A 21,708-nucleotide genomic window follows, 5' to 3' on the forward strand; every position below is an offset into this window, starting at 1 on the left:
TCGAACTAACCTCAAAGAATAATTAATGGGAAATTGGAAACTAGATGCAAATGCATCGAACTAGCCTCAAAGAATAATTAACTAGAAATTGCAAACTGGATGTAAATATATTGAACTAGCCTTAAGGAATAATTAATGGGAAATCGAAAATGGGATGTAATTGCATCGAACTAACCTAAAAAAATACTTAACTAGAAATCGAAAGCGGGATGCAAATGTATGAAACTAACCTTAAAAAGGATTAATAGAAATTCGAAAACTATATACAACTAGATTGAACTTATCTCAAAGAATAATTAACGGAAAATTAGAAACTGGATGCAAATGCAATGTATTAGCAAAGTCGGCAAAACCTTTAGGTGATGATATATACTAGAGGTCTGGGGTTCAAACCTCGCCAACATCAAAGAGTTACTGATCTCATTTAAAACAAGCTTGCCAATCGAAGAAAAAAAAACTATACTCAAAAAATAATTAACGGAAAATCAAAACTGGATGCAACTGCATTGAAATAACCTCAAAGAATAATTAACGGGAAATCGAAAACTGGATGCAAATGCATTGAACTAACCTCAATGAATAATTAACGGGAAAATCGAAAACTGGATGCAACTGCATTGAAATAACCTCAAATAATAATTAACGGGAAATCACGTTTTTCATTTTTGTTATTTATGTATTTTGGCGTTGGATTTGTTGGTTTAGGTTTTTGGTTCTTTAGTTTTGCTTTTTTTCATTATTATTTGTTTATAAAATTAGAATTTGGGGAGGTCATAATAATTTAAAAATAGTAGGGAGAATTAAACAAATGTAGGGAGGTGTTACTCATTAATATTCCATCGATTTTTAGGAGTCTCTAATATCATAACATTAGTAAATTCAAATAGTTGTGTAATTATTTAAATGGAATTAGGTAATTTAATATTTCATTGTTTTGTATGACAATTACTTTTGGTGTTATTTTTTATATTTTGAGAAAGGTTAATATATATGCAGCAGACCATAAGTATTACAAAAGCTGGATTACAAATGGCATATTGGTCCATACACAATTTTGAAGGTAAAAAGGGCTTTGCACATTGACATCATTTTAAAGACGCTCTAATATCAGGGGAACTGATTTTGTAAATGTGAATTTTCTATTGTATGTGGAAATAAAAATGACATGGATCTTTTCTTTCCAGTTCAAGTAGCCTTTCCTCCTGGGATCATATCAAGGTTCTATATGGCATATATTAAGATTGACGAGCCATTGCGAGAATTCATTTGAAGCATAAAGACGCACTTTCTCCTGCATTGACCACTGTGCAAGTGAGAAGCGGTTCTACTTTTCATTTATCTCCATGAGTGTTTTTTTTTTATCAAGTAGAGCAACACTTAGGTGCCTCTTAGTCCCACTTGGCTTATATTTTTACCCTACGCCTTATAGTGATGAGTTGTTATAACTTAATGTAGCAATTGGACTTCCATTCAATCTTTGCAAGTTACATTTAATAGTGTTACAAAAAGTTGGCATGCTACTTTTGGTTTATTTTGGATTGTTTTACTATTTGATAAAAATGATGAAAGCATCAAACTTGATTTTAGCACAGATAGAATGTGATTATCTTCGGTAGTGCTTTTGTCAAACATATCATACCGCTATAGAATTAGATATGATTTAGTTGTTTAGATATGCTAAGTATATGGTTTTCGTCATTTGGGGAAGTTATGCGTCTCATTGAGCACAAAAGCTATAAATGTAGTTGAGTAGATTCATTTTCGGATAGTGCTATTCATGTTTAAGCTAGACAATTGTACTCTCTACAAAATTTCCTTCTCTTGAACTTTATTTCTTGCTATAGGTTGCAAGTATCTACATTGGTGGCTGATTTTAGTATTGATTACGTGTTTGGTCTTTTTTTAAGGGTGGCAACAAATTTCTTGGTTTCAGTATGAATTAAACATTGTTTCTGAATTAAACATTGTTTATGAAAAGAGCTAATAACTGAGTTAGTTTTCCATACCTTGAACTCTATCGTAAATATCTAAATATTTGGGCACATCTATAAAACACGCAACAAGTATTACATACAGAAAAGGTTGACAAAATTTTGTTCAACTTTCGATGTTGATTATGACCGTTGTCACTCATTTTTCAGTGATTTTATTTTATTTATTTTATTTTTATGGAATAAATGGTTCATTATATTTGATTGCTGGAATTTTTGGTTGGATAGGATTTGGAGTCACAGCAGTTATCTTCTTCATCGCCATAGAGATCACACGGCTTATGCAATCGGTGGCATGGGTAATCTCCATTTTGTCATTGTTTGTGTTTCTCTTTATATACACTTAAGTTGCAGTGTTAACTATATATAAAATGTTGAATAATCTCTAGATTCATTTTTTTTTAAATAAAAAATAAAAATCGATGAAAGGTCGAATATGCGGATTCTTTGCTCATATAATCTTTTTCTTAACCACGTGTGTATGGAAACGATGTGTCTCGAATCTGATTATCTAATATGTAGATGATGATCATCTATTGCCTTTGATATATTATATGAATATAATGTTAGTTCTTAAGTGTGTCCATGCACATGCATCTAATTGTTACTAACACCTTATTTTTTGACAATATAATGTAACACAATAATGGGATGCTTCTACATGAAATAATAATTTTGTTATCTGATGAATATATTTGTAACTTAAATTGTAAGTGTTGATTCCTATTGTTTGTTATCGTGGTTGCATAATTTTTTGGAGCAGTTCAAACTTATGGAAATCAGATTTGCAATCCTACCAGGCCATTACCAATGTAAGCATTCTATATTTATTGTGTAGAATAAATGAAATATCGGTATATGGTTTCTATGAACCTTCTTACAAATGGTCTCACCTTCTATATTTGGAAGTGAGTATTGACAAAACCATATTTTGAAGTGGTTCAATATTTTGGATGCCACTGACTTAATTACCCAAGGAAATTAAAGATAAAACACAACTGAGTCATTTTTTAGGTTTATTTAATAGTTTTACTTCTTGAGAGTGAAGTTAACTTATGACCATTGTATCTCAAATTCACAATGTTTTGTTTTACTTCTTGTAGTTGTAAGAAAGGGATAATTATATAGGGTGCTTCTACAGTATGTTACACAATTTGATAAAATGGTAATAATCATGACCAGTCTTATCAAATAAAAAAAATGTAAAAGGAGTCTCTTCGACATAAACTTCATTTTCAGGCAAGTTTTGTTCTTATGAATTTATTGTTTCTCATGGTTTTGATCTATGTGTTGGTTGAATTGATTTAATTGTTTAATTAAAAAATCAATTTTAATGTTAGTTTAGTTATGCTACCCTCCTTAATCATGCACAACAAGTAAGTGAGATGAAGAACATCCACTAACAGGATTGAGTGGGAGATGGATGTTGTGCTTCCAAAAGACTGGATTCTCACACTTCATCTCCACGAGGATTTTTAACTTCGTACTACTTCAGAAGCGTTGCCTCTTAATTCACTTTGTGGATAATCTCAAGCAATATCCATTTATAAAGTTCTTGGGATAAAGAATACTATATACATACCAAATATTCGCAAATATCATTGGAATAAACTATTTAAGTTGTGAAGGACCTGACATAGTTAATTGGAATACATGTGGGATGGGGTACCGAACTCTTAATTGAAGCTTATTGATAAGCTAGATATGGTTATGGGTTGGGTAAATTACTTACTGACATGAACATATTTATCATCGAAATGTTTATAGGAATGTCACGTGGTATGTCAGGCTTTGTGGAGAATTAACACATGCATAACATTGTAAAGGCTATTGTATATAGATCACTATAACATCTCTGTAAAATGGCCATCCAAATATTTTTTGGTTAAGGTCAATAAAAATGGCATTAGTATTCTTTCCTTCACCTTTTCTTTTTGGTTCAGGCTACATTCCACATATTTGTCTTTGACAGACTTCAAATATAAGTCCATTAGTGGAGTTCCTGAATTCTTTAGGAAAATGGATCTTTGAACAATCTTGATTTATTAAGGTACTATTCATATCTAATGTCATTATGATCTTAAATTTTTTTATATGAACTAATTATGCTTTAGTATCACTTGCATCATCATTGCATTGTTAATTGTCAAAGGCTATACACTGTCTACCCTCTTCTCAATGTTCTCACGGCGTGCCAAGTCCTTTTTGGACCTATTGTGTGTCAATGCATACCATTCACCGATTAAATTCTTTGGTGATGGGGGAATATTGAATTCACTTCAGGGGGAACATTGAGAAGTGTGGAGCAAGGTTGCATATTGATTTTTAGAGCAATGAATTCAACAACCATAGCATAAGAGTGATATATAGGGCTGCCTTTAGATATTGGTTTTATACTATGTTGGAATTTAGTATGTTTGTTTTTCTTTCTGAACTACAATAACTATTATTTCAACATAGCTCATTGCACAAAACTACGTGCACCTTTCAGTTGAAGCAATGCATTGCAGCATTCGACAAGTACCCATGCCATTGGGCAAGTTCTTTGGTTGTCTGCAAAGTTCAAACATAAAAGAAGAGTTGGTCTTTACATATATTTGAGGCCTTCAGGCGAGTTATTCATTTTTAATAGGCTAAATGTGACTTCCTTTAAATATTAATTTGCATGTCTGTAGGTCAATGAGATTGGAGAACTATATGTCTTTGATACCAATTTAAGTGATTATATATACTTTTTTTTTCCCCGATAATTCTTGATTATATATGACTTTTTCATATTTTTATTTTTTATGATTCCATAGGTATGGTATTCCTTTTTGTAGATCTAATGATCGAGGAAATATTTTCCTTTTGTAGTTAATTGCTTATGTTTTTAAGTGATTTGATCTCAACTTTTCAATCTATAGTTGAACTCGAGATTTTTTCGCTAACGATTAATGCACAATAAATATCTCTTAATTAAGAAAATTCAAAATCTCAAAGGGTTAGAGGACGTACCATGGTATTGCAGAAACTTGCTTGCAGTCATAAAAATATCTACAGGGATCAAACTCTCAACTACACCCATGTGTACTTCTTGAGAAGTAAATGGTGCACCCGATGTAATGGCCAGCTTATCTCATTCCATAAAGGTTCTCATCATGTATGTACTATTCCTCTATTGGATAAAAGTTTAATTGATATTGTAACAAACAAAGTTAATCGAATGATTTACATCATGTTTTAATGCAAGCGAGGGTTTGCCTAACCCTATTATCTTTGTTTGTTTGTTTGTTTGTTTGTTTGTTTTTGTTTTTTTTTTTTTTTTTTTTTTTTTTTTTTTTTTTTTTTTTTTTGTTTTGTTTTGTTTTTGTTTTTTTTTTATTTTTTTGGAGAATACAAAAGAATACAAAATGAGATGTATTTAATTGATTAGCACTAATTCAGATCCAATTGGAGAAAGCCCAAAGGGCTATATAATAATTAACATAGATGACAACTTGATCAAGGTAGATGACTATATTTGAAGTCATTGGACTTCAATGTACTTGCAAAAAATTGCTTTTAGTATTATTAATCTTAATCGTTGGTTTAGATTTTCATTTCCTACTTTTATTGGAAGTGTATGACATTCTGTTGTAGTTAGTGGCATTCTGTTGTAGTTAGAGAAGTTTGTACCTGTAAAATCATCTCTTACTTTTCACGAATATGCGAAGGTATATCATATTTTTAACTCTCCGGATCATTTCATTGATTTGGCCACACCATAATAGGATATTTGCAACACACATCTTTTTTGATTTGTAACGGTTATTTATCGTTAGTAAGTTTCCAACGTTAAATAAGCGTTGACAATGTTGTAAAGCGTTGTTTTATTTGGGTGAATTTTCGGAATTAATTGCTAACGCTTTTTATGCGTTGGAGAAGTGTTACAAATTAAAAACTTGGAAATTTCGCGAAAGAGGGAAATGAAAAAAATCGAAATATAAAACATAACTTTCTTTCCCTCCTCACTCTCTCTCTCTCTGACCCCGCATTTCAAGATCCCTACAATCATCATCAAAACTAAAATCTAACTAATTTTCGCACTCCTCAAAACTAATTTTCGGTGGATTAAAACTTTAAAGTTCTAGCTGTTATTCAATTTCTAGAGAGAGGAAAAAAAGGGAGGGAATCAAATTCCATATTTACCGAGTCAGTCGTTACTAGTAAAGAAAGAAGAAGAAGAAAACAAGGAGGAGACAGAGAGAGTTTGGAAGTCCATTTTGACATTCATTCCTCGTATTTTCTTGCAGTTTGAGGCTAGATCTCAAGTCTTGTACGTTCTTCTTTTGAGGTAAAGTGTAAATAACTTTATTATCCATTGAGGAAACTTGTTCTTTACTCAAAACCAGGTTGTTGTTTATGTGATGGTCTTAAAGAAAAACTTCATGCTGCTTTCTCTATCTCTGCCCCTGATTCACTCCATGACGTTGATTTGCAGGTATTATTACTCAAAATGTTTTTTCTGTACTTATTCTTTTGTGTTGTCATTTTGAATTTCTTTGTTTTGATGTTGTTGTTGTTTAGATAACAAGTAATCCAGAGTGGGAGAATGCTTATCAATATGAAATACCCGTTTTGGCTTGAGTTTTGTCTGATGGCACTGAGGTTAGTTTTTATACATTGTCATTGGTTGTGTAGAATTTTAATTGCAAGAGTGACTTTTTGTTTCATGGATTATTGAGAAATTTCCCCTTGTAGGCCATTAACAGTGAATGTAGTTACAATTTCATTTCATAATGACACAATTGATTTTCAAGTCATGGCTTCTGTATGTAGCTTTTGATTTGGATTTTAGGCTGCTAATGTTCGGTTTAATTAATCTGTAGTTTCATTTCATATTGGATCTAGTCTAAAAGTTGTATTAGTTGACAGTAGAGATTTTGGTGAGTTGATGATAAATGTTGGTTCAGCTAGTCTGGAACAATTGAGAACTTTGGCTTGGTGTATGGGAAACGATTTGTCTGCAAGGATTTCCAAGAGTTATATAGATCTTCAGTTGAACTAGAAGTAGAACATTTTTCCTGTAACGCAACCAAGAGAACAGATACAACTAAAGCGGTAGTCAGTTGAAGTGATGAACCTTTTCGGTGTGCAAATGTCTCACGGTGGAATTGTGCAGAAAATTTATGGAAAACACCTAAGAATATATTCTTGACATGAGGTTCAGATTTCAGAGGCTATATATAAACCATGTTGCCATCAAAAGCTTGTATAAGTTAAAGCGTCCCTCGTCCAACTTTAACTCTGGCCTTATATCTTGGTGATTGCTAGCACCAAACAAAGGAAGCCCTTCATTACATATAAGGACCTGTGATGTAGTACACACACATGCATCCATGCAGCAGATCAGTTGTTGTGACTCATAATGTGCACCTTACTTGACCACTCACATTAGGGGATCTCATCAGCCTCAACCATAATATGAGGAACAATGACAATAACTAGACCTTTTTGCTTACTTACTTAAGATCACCTCTTATCGTCCATGTTTCTTCAGGAAATTTTTCTCTTCTTGAAGGCACTTACTTGTTCAGCGGCTTGTCTCATACTAACAATCAATACCCGTTATCCACCCACTTACACAGTAATGCACTGATGCATGACAGATTATAAATCCTGGAATTAAACCTTCAAACCTCTGAGAATTAACAGTGAAGTTAAAAGTTCCCGTGGAAGACCAAGAAAATTACTAACCATACTCTAGATGTCAACTAGGCAGTGTTTCCATCCTCACTCTTTGAGCAAACTTAAAAAGCAATAATTGATATTGACAGAAGGTAGAATCAGTTTGTGTAAATGAAGAATCTTTCATTTTCTAGTCTGCTGCATGTATGTCTCTATTTCTTTCTAGTTTCGTGTAAGTTACTAAGATGGAAATATTATTATATATATATATATATATATATATATATATAGGAAGCACTTGGTTTATGTATTCACAGATAATGGCAAACAATAGAAAAAAAAAATTGAATAGAGTTGTGCATAGACAACAATCGTACACAATACCTTATCAACAAACAAGCAGACGTCTCTGTTTCTCTTATTAAAGTTGTCTGTTTGTGTCAATGTGTTATTTCTTTTTTCATGGGGGAAGGTTGTCTTTGAATCTGTGTCTCTCTTTTTCTGTATATTTTCTGGAACTTGTGGATTTCTTCTTGGACATTACATCAATGATTCCTGTTAAATATAATAATAAAATCACTATGTTAGTTTGTTCTATTTCTTGACTTTCTTTATGTATGTATGATTATTTTCTGCCTATCTGACACTTTGTATGTATGGTTTTTAGCTGTCAAAGTTGTAGTGTCATTGTGTCAACATGTCATTTAGGGATTTACCATTAGATGTAGGATTTTGAATTATATCGTCGAAGATTCCATAAGCATTAACATAGATAAATTGAGCATCATCTAGGTTATTGTTGAGGTTGTCCACCATATTCCTAAGCCTATCATTAAATAACCGACATGCGATGTTGATTCTGTCGACGCATGTGCGGCCATCAGGAGTATTAGCCAATGCATTTGGACTGCAACCAATCTGACCAACACCAATCAAAGCCACTTTCCTTGCTCCGTAGTTGTACAGAGTCTATGTATGTACACGAAAACAAGATTTCATTAGCACTTAGTAGAGACAATATTGCTATATATATACATAATTTTTGATGAACTAAAAGAATGTAGTCAATGTACCCACCCTTAGTTGTTGAGAAAACTGTTGAATTAGAACATCGGCATATTGCACAGGGGTGTATTGGCAACTAGTTGAGTACGTTTGGGGCATGAAGTAGTTGTTAAGGTAGTCATTGTTGCCCAGTCCAACTAAATAAATACATTGCCTTAGATAAGCTGCTGCTGAATTTTCATCCCCAAGTATATTTATTACTTGTGAAACTGTATTTTGATAATTTCTCAGTTGCCCATTGAAAGCGATACGAGCGCCCTATTGAAACAAATACATAAATAAATAGTTATTTTTAATGAAAAAAAAAACGGCTTAGTCATAACAACACTGCTGGTCTTGATTAGTGAAAAAAAAAACATTGCTAGTCTAGTTCTGCAAAATGTTTACCAGTTGTTGCCCAGTTTCATCCCTGATTCCAGCAGCGGCAGATGCGTAATTTACGCCTCCAAGTAGTTGCCGGCCACTGGCTTGTGCATAAGGTGGAATAAAGTTACGAAAACATAGACTTAACGGTTATTTACCGTTAGCAAGTTGCCAACGCTATATAAGCGTTAGCAATGTTATAAAGCGTTACTTTATTTAGGTGAATTTTAGGAATTAATTGCTAACGGTTAAAAATCGTGTGAGAAGCGTTGCAAATTAAAATCTTGAAATATAAAACATACCTTTACTTTTTCTCCTCTCTCACCGCCGCTACACTCTCCAGTCTCCTCCTTCTCTCTCTGCCCACACACACTCTCACTGTAAACTGATTTAATGATGATGTCACTTAGAACCCCAAATAATAGGATTCATTTGAGTTCCTTGATGTTTGGTTTGGAAGCAGTTAATAACAACAACACCGCAGCCGCCAAAACGGTTTCAACAACGAACACCAGTAGCAAGGATGGAAGAAGAAGAAATGATGGATGAAGATGTGTTTTTAGAAGAAACCCTACTTAGAGAAGAAGAAGAAGAAATTTTCATTCTTTAAGATGAAGAAGATCGTAAAAGAGCTTTATCTTCTCGTTTAACCATTTGGAAAAGGCCCAATTTGTCCTCGTCGTATATTTCCCACTCCAATAGCATCAGTAAGTTTAAGTGTTTTGTTTTTTTAAAAAAAAAATTAGGGTTTTGGAAAATTTGATATTTGGGGGTTTGTTTGTTTGTTGCAGTTTTTCAGCAATTGGAGATTGATTATGTTATTGGTGAAAGGAATAGAGAGTTATTGCCTTATGCTTCTGGTGTTACTAGAGAAGGTTTGTCTGTTTTTTTCTTTGTGAATTTAATGAAAAGTGTTTACTTTTTTTAAATGAGTAAAAGATGGAAAATTTAAGTGTTCTGTTTTATATATTGTTAGGGCATAGTGTCTGCTGCAACATTCATGGGTTCGAGCCATATTTCTACGTTAGTTGTCCTCAAGAAATGGGCCCTGATGATGTCTCTCATTTCCATCACATTCTTGAGGTACCTTTTGTTTACCAGTTTTATCTATTTTATTATTTTGTTCCTTTAATGGGATGGGTTGGAGTACTATACGTAGAAAAGGTGGTCTATGGTACTAATCATGTTTTGTTGATTTTCAGTCAAAGATGAAAGAAGCAAACCGGAACAGCACGGTTCCCCAATTCGTTCTACGGATCGAGATGGTGCAGAAGAAGAGCATTATGTATTACCAACAACAGCAGTCTCATCTTTTCGTTAAGATTGTAGTTGCACTACCAACAATGGTAGCCGGTTGTCGAGGTAAGCAATTCAAGGGTTGCTCTAGCTTTAGTGTTTCTTGATTTTCTAAAACTTTTGGATATTTTGCAATCTTCCCGAGAAGTTAGTTTTGTATAGCTATTATTGGCATAAATTTCCTCACATGCAAATATTTTCAAATGTCATTCTTTCTGATACTTGGAAGTCACTGAGTAGTTGCTCCTATCCAAGGAATTAAGTGAATTTTCTCTTTACTTTCAACTGGCTGGTCAATGTCATTCTTTGTATTACTTGACTGGAGTCATCCCTAAGGGCCCAAAGGCCGAAGAATAAGTGAAGGCTGCATTCGCTGAGCCCGGCAGCTCTGATTGATTGTTGGATTTACTAACTCTATGTTTGATTGACCGACTTAGGAATGTATCCGTTAGGCCATTTCAAGCGTAGGTGAAGCCTTGCTAGAAGCACGACCGCTTGAAACTCTCGTTCTTTATCTCTCTCTCACTTCCCGGGGTTGGCTTTGGGCCTCTGCCTACGGTATGTATTGTATGCTTGTCATTTTCGATTAGGCGAACTACTCCTTTCCCTCCCTCTGCCCCTATCCGAGGTAGGCTCCGTCAAGAGCTTCCTCGTCCGTGCAGTAAAAATGCCTTTCTTATCCATATTTCTTTGTTCTTAAGATTAGTTCCGTTCCGTCAGGGTCTTACCTTCCGGTCAGAGGAGAAAGAAAGAGAGAAGGACTGGACTCCTGGCACCCATGTGTTCGGATCGATCCCTTTGCCTGGGGAGGAAGCAGTAGAAAAGGTATCGGAATAGAAGATCCTTCGCTTCTTTCTAGAAGTCAGCTAATCAGTCCTGTAGCTAAGCTAGGAGTATACATTGAGAGGAATAGAGTCAACGTTCGCTTCCGTCGCCGCTTATTTCGGATAAGGCCTCTCACTTTGCATATTAGATGATTATCTTTTTCTAGTCTTTGCTTGCTTTGGCAAGTCTTGAATCTCTACTTCCCGAACTTAGCTTAGTTCCGAAAGCAAATCTGTCAGCTTCTATTGGAGGGAGATCCTCGTAATAGAAGACTTATCCCGGGGCTAACAGGCCATTTAGATGCATTTACCGGTGCTTTTAGTATGTTTATGGGTAAATGCTAGGCATGGTCAAAGTCTGATTCTGCGCATATAAATGGAGTTTAGGATCCTGATACCCATCTCTTTTAGGAATAGATAATCTTTCAGGGCTTAGGCTGAGGTTTTCTTTTATTAGAAGACAAAAGCGTGTGAAACTATAGTTGAGTCCTGTTCAAGGGTTTATACACCAGTGTGGTTAAACGAGCTATTCTGCGCATAAACATTAGCTTTCACTATCGATCAGGCAAGGCAGAAGTCAGGATAAACATGCGTATCCCGGGGAAGAGGCTAGCTATTGTTGCACGTGAAACTCGAGTTCGGGTATTTATCGGGTTCAGACCCTGGGGTTGGTAAAACATCCGTTTTTTACTATATAGATTACGTATCCGATAAGAATTCTGTTTAGGATTCTGATAACCGGTAGCCAACCAAAGCCAAATCCAGCTTTCGGTAACTGCTTTTTTGAGTTAGCGGTTTTATTGTATTCTAAGAAAAAGCGCATTAAACAGCATGAACTCTTTCTAGGAAAGAAAGAGTCTAGGGCTTGTTTAAAAGTCCGATTAAGCCCATCCATATAGATTGATATCCGAATAGTAAGAAGTTTGGGCGTAAATGAAGACTTAGCTAATCCAGATCTAAGCAAGCGCCCTATTCTAATCCGACTTCGGAATCAGTATTTTCATTTTAAGTAGGGGAAACGCAACTTGAGTCCTGCTGATGGGTCAACACCCCAAGGCTTGCTTAAACTAGAGTTTATGACTATATAGAATGAGTTCTCGCCTCGCCTATTGAGTTTCTGGACGTGAGTTCAGTTCGAGACTCAACTTCGCTTACGGCCTTTTGAACTCTTCATCGGAGCTAGTGAAAACAAGGAAGACCCACCGCTAGCAGTTCCAAAGATCTCTAACTCTAGTTCCGATCGGCCAAAGACCTGTCAGCTATGCTTTCGGCCAGTTTCTTCAGTTGATGCAGTTCTCGATATACGGAAGAAAGTCTTATTCCGATTTTCTTGTATTAGAAGACAAAAGCGCATGAAACTAGAGTTTCGGAGACTTAATGGGTGAACTATCCTCTGCTTAAACATCTGTTTATTACTGTAGAAATTGCGTATCCTATATGAAATAGTTACGAGATCCCCGGTAACCAGCCAAAGTCAAATCCGCTTTCGGTAACTGCTCTTTTAGTTAGCTTAGCTAGTAGGCGTTGTAGCTAACCCGAATTGAGTCTAGTTCTCGGGCCAAGACCTATCCTCTGCTTAAACTCTTTTTTTTTTTTCACTATTGCGTAACCGAAGTTTCGAATGTGAGTTCAGTTATATACTCTATGAAGTTTTCGCTTACTGCTTACTTCGAACAAGTTAAGTCTCATAAGCAAACTGAGGCAAACAACGATAAGCCGTAAACTCTACTGGACTGGTCTTCTTTCTTTTCTCGGTAAACAACCAGAAGTCAGCCTGCACAAGAGATGCGAATGATAAGTTGACTATATTTCTTCAGGATTTACTATTTTAGTAGGCTTAACGCCTGTTTTTCGGACCCTTTCTAGACTACCCTGCTAGGTAAACCCAGGATTGGTTAAAAGTGCGATTAAGCCTATATAGATTGATATCCCGTATCCGAAGTTGAGATAAAAAATAGTAACGAGGGACTAGAAGAATAAGCCTACTTTCTAACTGAGCTTAATCAAATCACTGGATATGCCTATCCCGGGAAGAGACTAGCTGGCATGAAACGAGACTATTAGTAAGACCTATTCTCTGCTTAAACTCTGTTTTTCACTATATAGATCGCCTATATAGTTTCAGAACGTGAGTTCCATTCTCGCCTATTGACAGGTTCTGATCCCTTATTTCTGAACTGGCAACCCGTAGCCTGTTGTTAAGAAAGAAGGGTAACGAAGTGGATAGGCTATTGGCTATGACATGCTATTGATCTCGATAAACAACCAGAAGTGAGCCAAGCGAATCTAAGAACAGGATATGCTTCTCCAACTTCAGAATCGGTAGTAATCTAAACTAGAGTTTATGCCTGTTCAGTAAACACCGCACTAGAGGCTAAGTCTTATCCGACTTCGGAATCGGTATGAAAAGAAGTTGAAACAGCAGTTTAGTACACCTCATGGCTAAACATCCCAGGTTGGTTATACGGGCAATTCTTACTATGAGCACTACCGGACATCGATCAGGCAGAAGTCAGCTCTTGAGGGGAGCGGTAGTCAATCGGCTAGCGATACTTCGGTAAGAAAATCTAGACAAGCTAGCGAATGGAACCAGAAAACTCCCGTCTCACTAGATTTCTATTATTGTATATAATAGAAATAGAAGGTAGCCTCGGGTGAGCTCAAGATCTAAGCAAAGTAAAGATAAAGATAAGCAAGCCTATCTTTATTCAGAATTGGTATGAAAAGTTGCCTAAAAGCCTGTTTAGGAGTCTTTCAGGGGTAAAAGAAAGAGTGCCTCTTACTGAAGAAACTACGCGATTCGATAAGTTTTATAAGCAAACTGATCCTATTACTAAATCTTATAAGCTTTACCTAAAATTACCCGCCTACACTTCGCTACTAATAAGGGGACAAGACCTTACAACTAGATTGGAGATGATCCTTTCTCTCCTTCTTGCTCCACCAATTAATAACATGTTATTTTGGTCTTTTACATCATTGCTCCTCACAGGCATCCTTGAACGAGGCATACAAATTGATGGTCTTGGTACAAAAAGCTTTGTAACATACTAAAGCAATGTTCTTTTTCGCTTCACGCTTCATGATTGATTGCGATATTGTTGGTGGAAATTGGATTGAAGTACCTGTTGGGAAGTACAAGAAGGCTGTTAGGACAATGTCATATTGTCAACTGGAGTTTGATTGCCTGTATCCTTATGCACCAGAGGCTGGTCATCTTCCCTTTAGAGAATTCATATATTAAGGCATGACCTTTTTTACTAGACCCTTTTCCTTAGCCTTTTTCTCAGGTATTTTGAACTGATCAGTCATGCTCCAGAAGGAGAATTCTCCAAAATGGCTCCTTTTCGGATATTGAGTTTTGACATAGAGTGCGCTGGCTGCAAAGGGCACTTTGCGGAGCCAACCCATGATCCTGTTATTTAGGTTGAAGTTTCATTTTGTTTTTCTGCAGGCGTTGGAATAAGAAGTTAACATATGTACCCTCTTAATAAATTTTCTTGGTAATTTTCAATTAAATTTTACAATTTACTTAATTCTATTTTCTGTGTAGGTGGCCAATCTTGTCACTTTACAAGGAGAGAGCCAGCCTTTTGTTCGCAACATTATGACTCTGAAGTCATACTCTCCAATTGTAGGTGCTGATGTTATGCCATTTGAGAACGAAAGAGAAGTTTTACTTGCTTGGAGGGTATTCTTCTACCACTTAATTAATCTTTTCTATATTTTGAAATTTTCTTTTATACTTAAGGGACAAATTGTGGATTCTGTCACTAAAATAATCATTTGCGGCATTCAAAGCCTTGCATTATGATATAAAAAAATCCCGGGGCTGCTCCACTGATTGGTAATTGGTTTTGAGTTAGATGCCCAGAGCTTAAGAAATTCTTTTTCTCGGCTAGAGTTCTTTAGTCTTAGCATGGTCACAAACCATTGGTCTCTTTGATTGATGTTACTTATTTCGTAGCTAATCATATCATTTAATTTTGAACAATCTAGTAATGAGGATCACAAAGTTATAGTGATAACTAAGTTCAAGTTCCAAGAAGCAATCATCTTATCTTTTGAGTTTGCCATTTTATTTTCACATGCCTTTACTTAATCTAAGACCAATGCAGGACTTTGTCCATGAAGTTGATCCCGGTATCATAATCGGATATAACATCTGCAAATTTGACTTGCTGTATCTTATTGACGTAAAAAATATATCTTTTCCTTTCCTTGAAAGTTTGTATTTGTTATGGATCATCATGCTTTCTCATTATTATTTGCATGTGTTTGTAGACTTCCTCCTCACAGATTCCAAGTATGTGTTTGTAGGATATCCCATCCTAATTTGTCTTATTTATATATACGAAATATAAATAAATGTTACTATATTGATGTGATTATGTCATTGGGTATTTCTAGTGTTTACAAATGATTTTTTCTTTTACGATTTAAAAAGATGAAAAAGATGAAAAAGAGAAACTCTGAATTATCCCATGTGTTCATGTTCTTCTTCTTTTAATTGGTGATAGATTGGCGAGGCAATTAAGGTGAATGAGAAGTGTCCAGATGCTCTGTCAATGCTTGGTGCTTTGGAGCTGAAGAATGATGATTGGCTCAAGGCAAAAGAAACATTCTGTGCTGCTAGAAAGGCAACTGATGGGAAAGATTCTTATTATGCTCTTTCTCTGGTGGGTATAGTTTATGGCAAGTATTACTTAGTTATTATTAAACAGTTGAACAATTTTTACTGATTTATGATCATATTTTAACTTGGCAGGGAAACTGGAACTACTTTGCTGCCGCCCTTTCAGGATTGTTTGGAAAATTGTATAGAAATTTGCAACCCTTAATAAATCTGAATTTGTAACCTTCAAAACACTTTTGAAATTATATATATGGTTCAATGAATATAATATATATTTTCAGGGGTTTGTTTGTGTTTATTTTACTTGTAAAATGGTATGAAAAAGCATTGGTAATTTTATTTGGTTCTATATGAAAAAAGGAGGTGCAGGTTTAGGGAAGGAAAAAAATTAAAATAATTTTTTTTACCATATCAACACATTAGTAACAGGTATAAACCGTTGTAAAACAAAAATAAATATTAAAGCATCCATCAATAATCGTTACAAATCAAATTACGTATCGTTTTTTAACCGTTAGTAATTGTCACTCTGCAACGGTTAATAACCGTTGGAAAATTTGGTTTGCAACGCTTTTTAAGCATTAGTAATTGTCACTCTGCAACGGTTAATAACCGTTGGAAATTTCTAGTTGCAACGCTTTTTAAGCGTTACAAATATTTTCAACACTTTACCCACGCCATATTTGCAACGCTTAAAAAGCTTTGCAAAAATGATTAGCAATGGTTTTTTGCCGTTGCAAATAGGTTGTTATGCCTAAGCTTCGTGTACTAACTTTTTAATGAAACTTATGTTGAGTAATTAGATATTGACTCAAGATTTTTGGAGTTCATGCAAGTCATGTATAGACTGTAAATTGTTCATGATTTCATGAATAAATGAAATTTTTATCAAAGGAAAAGTACATAATCTACTGATTAATGGCTAATGTGTCATGTTTATAGCTTAACTACAAATACTTGCAAGTCTTTTAACAAAAAAAAAATATTTCATTTAACGACACCCATTCAGTAAATTTCAAGAGAAACTATAAAACAATAAATAAATAAAATACATATAAGACATGGGAAAAAACTTTACTAAAATTTGACAAGAAGACCTTCAAACAAAAAATTCTTCAAATGTAAAGATATTTTTAATAACTAGAAAGAATCAGTATATCAAAAACACTAAGAATATGATATGATTTAAATATTAAAGTACACTACAGCTATATAGTATACAAACTTTCACTCAATGAAGAAAGCATATGATGCTTAAGTAGCAATTTCTTATCTACAAAACCTTCATGATCAATTCCCAATTTACCCACCAACAACCTATAAGTTTCAGCATTGGACTTCTTTTCCATGACAGATGAAAAAAGGCAAGCTTCACACATTCCATGTACATCAACAAACTTATTATGAACTAGGCAACGAACTAATGATGAGATCTTCATTTTATGAGCACCACAAATTAAATGTCTATAAAATCCAAGTTTTTCATTTTCAAAACACATGATCAAGCCTTGAGCACAAATAATTAGCAAAAATTATTGGTGGAAATAATTAACGAAAATTATTAGCGAAAATAATAATTAGCGAAAATAATAATTGGCGGAAGTTATTGGTGAAAAGTATGACATAAGTTATTGGCAAAAAGAGACGGAAGTAATTAGTGAAAATTATTTGAGAAAATAATTAGCAAAAAATTATTGGCGGAAGTTATTAGCGAAAATTATTGGTGGCAGGAGACGGATATAATTAGTGAAAATTATTGGTAGAAATAATTAGAGAAAAATATTGGCAAAGTTATTGGCAGAAATAATTAGCGAAAATTATTGGTGGAAGTTATTGGCTGAAATAATAATTAGCAAAAATTATTGGCGAAAATTATTGGCTGAAATAATTAGCGAAAATTATTGGCAGAAGTTATTCGCGAAAGGAGGCAGAAATAATTGGTGAAAATAATTAACGAAAATAATTAGCGAAAAATTATTTGCGAAAATAATTAGCAAAAATTATTGGTGAAAGGAGGCAGAGATAATTGGCAAAAATTATTGGTGGAAATAATTAGCTAAAATTATTGGCGAAAATAATTAGTTTAAAGAGAGAATTGTTGTGGACTTTGGAAGAGGTTGTAAGAGCGACATTTAATATTGCAAAAGTTGAATATATGAGTAGAGTAGGACCGACTAAAAGTATTAAAGTGGAAGTTGGTTTGTCATATACACTTTTATATTCAAAAAGAAAGGAAAGGTTGACTATGTGAAATCAGTAGAGCCAACTTACTAAATAAGAAGTTTGAAATAGTAATTAGTGGAACCGGCTTATATTCTTTAGAATAGTAGGAAGTAGTGTGACTTGGGCGGGTCTTACGGTTAAGACTTAAGAGAAGTAAGAAGATTCCCTTGAAAAAAGATAAGACAATTTGTAAGAATTGGTAGGACCGGCCAATGAATAGGTGATTCAAAGTGTAAGACTTTTTTGGAATGAGTAGTAATAGAACCGGCTAGAGGAAAGTTAAAGAGATAAATAAGGAATGGTAGGGCCGGCCAAATAAAATCTTGGTTTTCAAATTAGAAAAGAATGTTATAGGACCGGCTTATGAAAGACAAGTTATAATTGCATGTGTTGACAACTTGTTTAGTTAGAAGAAGTAAAAGACCAAACATGTAAAGGAATGGTAGGGTCGGCTTAGTGAGCAATTTTGATCCATTTAGAGAAAGAAATATGGCCGGGCCTAAAATCAAAGGTAAAGAGAAATAAATATAATGTAGCTGGAAAGAATGTTTTGGAATTATATTGGGAGTAATAGTACTAGTACCCAAAAGTTAAGTTAGGTTGTAAGATATTTCTAGAAGTAGAAAAGCTAATTGGAGATGGAAACTATTGGTGGAAATTATGGGCGACAGGAGACGGAAATTATTAGTGGAAGTTCTAGGTGAAAATTATTGGGGACTGGAGGCAGAAATTATTGGCAACAATTATTGTCGACAGAAGGCAGAAATTATTGGCGGAATTTCTTAGCGAAAATTATGGGCGAAAGTTATTGATGACAGGAGGCGGAAGTTATTGGCTAGAAGTTATTAACGAAATGAGGCAGAAATTATTGGCATAAGTTATTAACGAAAGGAGGTGGAAGTTATTGGCAGAAGTTATTAACGAAAGGAGGCAGAACTTAATAGAATAATTAAATGAGATGGAAGAATAAAAGCGGAGCGCCGCTGTAAGGGCTGAAGAATTAGAAGATTGGAAAGCTCGAGTGAAAACTCAGGAAGAAGCAAATGAAAAGATGACAGCAAAAATGTTGGGGGATTAGAAAGGAATTAATTGCTGCTAAGAAAGAGATTGTGGAAAACAAAAAGTTGTTAGCACAAGCTACTCTAGAGATAGGAAATAAAAAGATGGAAAAGATGCAAGCAATTATGCAAAACACAAATGTCCTGGAAGAAAATGAACAGAGAAAGGAAGACTATGATAAGTTATATCTAATGTATATGGATACTGTTAAAAGTTGCTCCGAAAGGTGTCTTTTCCAGAGGGAAAGTAATAGAACGTTAATTGTGTAATAAAAGTAGGAAAATAATACCAACCTTTAATGGAAATGCAACATCACTTCTTGTTTTTTATCTTGTATTGTTCGCTGCATGTTGATAGGTAATATTGATAGAAAAATATGATGGCGATATAATGGGGGAATGCAGATGTCCCCAATATAAAATCATTGTAAGAAAGTGTAAGTCTCGCCCCCATTGTTGTTATTGAAAAAACTAAGGCAAATGGGCCACGGTGGTCGTTAATAACCTTAGTTATTCAGGTGTAACAACACGTACATGTACCAAACGTGAGGCAAGGTCTGGAATTTTCCGTAAGTGCAAGGTTATCATTTTTGCAGTAGAACAAAACTAAAACACAACGCCGTTGCCTTAGTAGTGGAATTCACACGGATATTAAAATTTGAGAGTATTCCAATAATTGTACCAAGCAAGAATAACCATCTTATTGATTCGGATTTTCTTCAAGCAGGCATGAATGTGACATACTTGGACCAAAGAAGGCATAATATGGATGACCTTTTTGGAATTAATGCTAATGAATGACATTGTTGAAAGGAGGAGTACAGAAGAATAGAGTAATGTAATAAAGGACAACCAAACATATGATAATAGAAATTGAATGTCTTTATTAATGGATAAAATGTAAAAGTATAAAAGAACTTCAATTCGTAACGGCAAAAATGTCATTTGAGTCTGTTTAAACAGTAACCATTGAGATGAACTGGAAATCAGCTCCGTGGATGAAACTGATTCAGCGCCATATTCAAGGTTGAAAGGTGATAACACAGTTGAATATTTCGACGTTGTACTATAAGCCTGCAAAATTCCAAGTAACTCCTTTACCCAATTCCCCTTAAGAAACGACAAAACTCTTCATGCTCGTGACCATTATTTATGGAAGTTACATCAAAGGGACTTTGTGTTAAGCAGGGTGAAATCCATTTCATCCAAAAGATTTAAACAGATAGGCACCCCCGGTCAAGCCTATGTGGAGGATGACACCTGCCGTTATCTCTTACAAGAGTTAGAGATTTTGCCCCCGGTCCAACTGGAGATTGTCTTTTTCTTTGCGTGTAACTAGCCTATCCAGGCCGGTAGCTTGTCTGGGATTGTGGTCTCCCCTCTAGTTGCTTCTGTGACACATTCCTTCCTTATTAGATCAGACCTATCTAGGATGACAATTTTCCTCAGGTTAACGAGGTCGGCCTTCCCTGTCAGGTTGGTCTTGTTTGGGATATCGGTCTTCCTTATACTTTCTTCTGTGATGCCTTCTTTCCCTATCTGGTCGGACCTGTCTGGGATGGCGATTTTCTTCAAATCTGCGAGGTCGGTCTTCCCTGCCAGGTCGGTCCATTTGGGATATTGGTCTTCCTTATACTTTCTTCCGTGACGTCTTCTTTCCCTATCCGGGATGCGGGATCCTCAAATTTTCCTCGGCCTTCCTCTAGGGTCGGTCGGTCCGGTCTGGGATGACGACCTTCTTTATAGTTTCTTTTGTGACACTTTCTTCTCCTGTCTAGGATGGCAGTTTTCCTCAAATCTATGAGGTCTGCCTTCCCTGTTAAGTCAGTCCCATCTGGGATGGGGATTTTCCATATAGTTTTTTCTATGATGTGGAATGACATTTTTTCATAACTTATCAATTACCCTTCCTTGACCATCAAGTTTTTCATTCTAACATCCCTTGACTCTCTATCGTTTAGTTCTTTTGCAATCAACTCTTTCAAATGTTGTTTTCGTGAGTTAAGTTATTTGTTATTTGTTAGACGACTAGACCCCTAAATCGTGCCCATGTGGAGAATGATATCTTCCAATATCTCTTATTGGAGTTAGAGATTTTTGGCGGTACACACGAGTAACTTCGACCGGTGATTGCCTTTCTCTATCCCTATAATTAGCGTGTATAGGCCGGTAGTCACCCTTGGCAGGGTGGTCGGTATAATTATACCGCTCCTCCATGTTTTGTTGCTCGTGTCTGCAATGCCCGACTTCCCAGTCATGTCAGACATATCGCGGATGGCTATCTTTCCTGAAATTGATTCTTGGAGGTAAATCTTCCTTTTGAGATCGGACATGTCTAGGGTAGTAATTATCCTTGCCAATCCGATTCTCTCCATAAGTTCGGGTAATAGGGTCATTACTCTTAGAGTGTGCATTGTTTGATTGTGCTTGGGAAGTACCACGTTGCTGAGGACGATGAACTGGATCTTCAAGACGGTCACATACACTGGAATGGCCTGAATCTCTACGGGGTCGCCTTGATGTAGTTGAATTGGCAACATCGTCCAATGTCCTTTCTCTCTTTGCCAACTTCCTTCTCAAGTTCCTATTCAAAATTTTGACTT

At 35.2% G+C, this 21,708-nt stretch overlaps 2 protein-coding genes and 1 long non-coding RNA gene across 4 annotated transcripts; 2 read left to right on the forward strand and 1 right to left on the reverse strand.

Annotated features, from left to right (window-relative positions):
- Positions 1-5,955: 5,955 nt before the first annotated feature.
- LOC147492115 (uncharacterized) lies at positions 5,956-12,665 on the forward strand. 2 transcript variants are annotated; one of them, XR_015198974.1, is made up of 9 exons: positions 5,956-6,306; positions 6,392-6,453; positions 6,540-6,620; positions 9,532-9,775; positions 9,860-9,943; positions 10,045-10,151; positions 10,271-10,430; positions 10,802-10,922; positions 11,085-12,665. It is a non-coding gene; the product is annotated as an uncharacterized LOC147492115 (long non-coding RNA). The 2 variants fall into 2 exon arrangements; XR_015198973.1 differs by lacking the exon at positions 11,085-12,665 and having other exon boundaries at positions 5,959-6,306; positions 10,802-10,972.
- On the reverse strand, positions 7,362-9,500 carry LOC147492116 (GDSL esterase/lipase At1g29670-like). The gene is made up of 4 exons (XM_086565269.1): positions 9,475-9,500; positions 9,093-9,210; positions 8,718-8,963; positions 7,362-8,609 (listed from the first exon to the last, which is right to left on the reverse strand). Exons 1-4 carry the CDS (start codon positions 9,498-9,500, stop codon positions 8,325-8,327), a joined length of 675 nt encoding a protein of 224 aa, XP_086421395.1. The 3' UTR covers positions 7,362-8,324.
- A 1,581-nt stretch (positions 12,666-14,246) lies between the features above and the next one.
- LOC147492117 (DNA polymerase delta catalytic subunit-like) lies at positions 14,247-16,120 on the forward strand. Its single transcript, XM_086567408.1, has 5 exons — positions 14,247-14,377; positions 14,643-14,667; positions 14,742-14,879; positions 15,709-15,867; positions 15,957-16,120. The coding sequence occupies exons 1-5, from the start codon at positions 14,247-14,249 to the stop codon at positions 16,044-16,046; spliced, it is 543 nt and encodes a 180-aa protein (XP_086423534.1). The 3' UTR covers positions 16,047-16,120.
- Positions 16,121-21,708: the final 5,588 nt, after the last annotated feature.

This window comes from Coptis chinensis, chromosome 6 (genome assembly GCF_015680905.1).
Source record: "Coptis chinensis isolate HL-2020 chromosome 6, ASM1568090v1, whole genome shotgun sequence".
Classification (NCBI taxonomy): domain Eukaryota; kingdom Viridiplantae; phylum Streptophyta; class Magnoliopsida; order Ranunculales; family Ranunculaceae; genus Coptis; species Coptis chinensis.

Bases quoted from the DNA above. Each gene is read 5' to 3' on its own strand.
- LOC147492116 (XM_086565269.1), bottom strand. From the start codon at position 9,500: ATGAATCCTATTATTTGGGGTTCTAA. The intron at 9,211-9,474 runs GTGACATCATCA...ATAACCGTTAAG, and splicing joins CCTATTATTTGGGGTTCTAA to TCTATGTTTTCGTAACTTTA. The intron at 8,610-8,717 runs GTGGGTACATTG...GTACATACATAG, and splicing joins AGTTTTCTCAACAACTAAGG to ACTCTGTACAACTACGGAGC.
- LOC147492117 (XM_086567408.1), top strand. From the start codon at position 14,247: ATGTTCTTTTTCGCTTCACGCTTCATGATTGATTGCGATATTGTTGGT. The intron at 14,378-14,642 runs GTATCCTTATGC...GTTTTTCTGCAG, and splicing joins CAACTGGAGTTTGATTGCCT to GCGTTGGAATAAGAAGTTAA. The intron at 15,868-15,956 runs GTGGGTATAGTT...TTAACTTGGCAG, and splicing joins CTTATTATGCTCTTTCTCTG to GGAAACTGGAACTACTTTGC.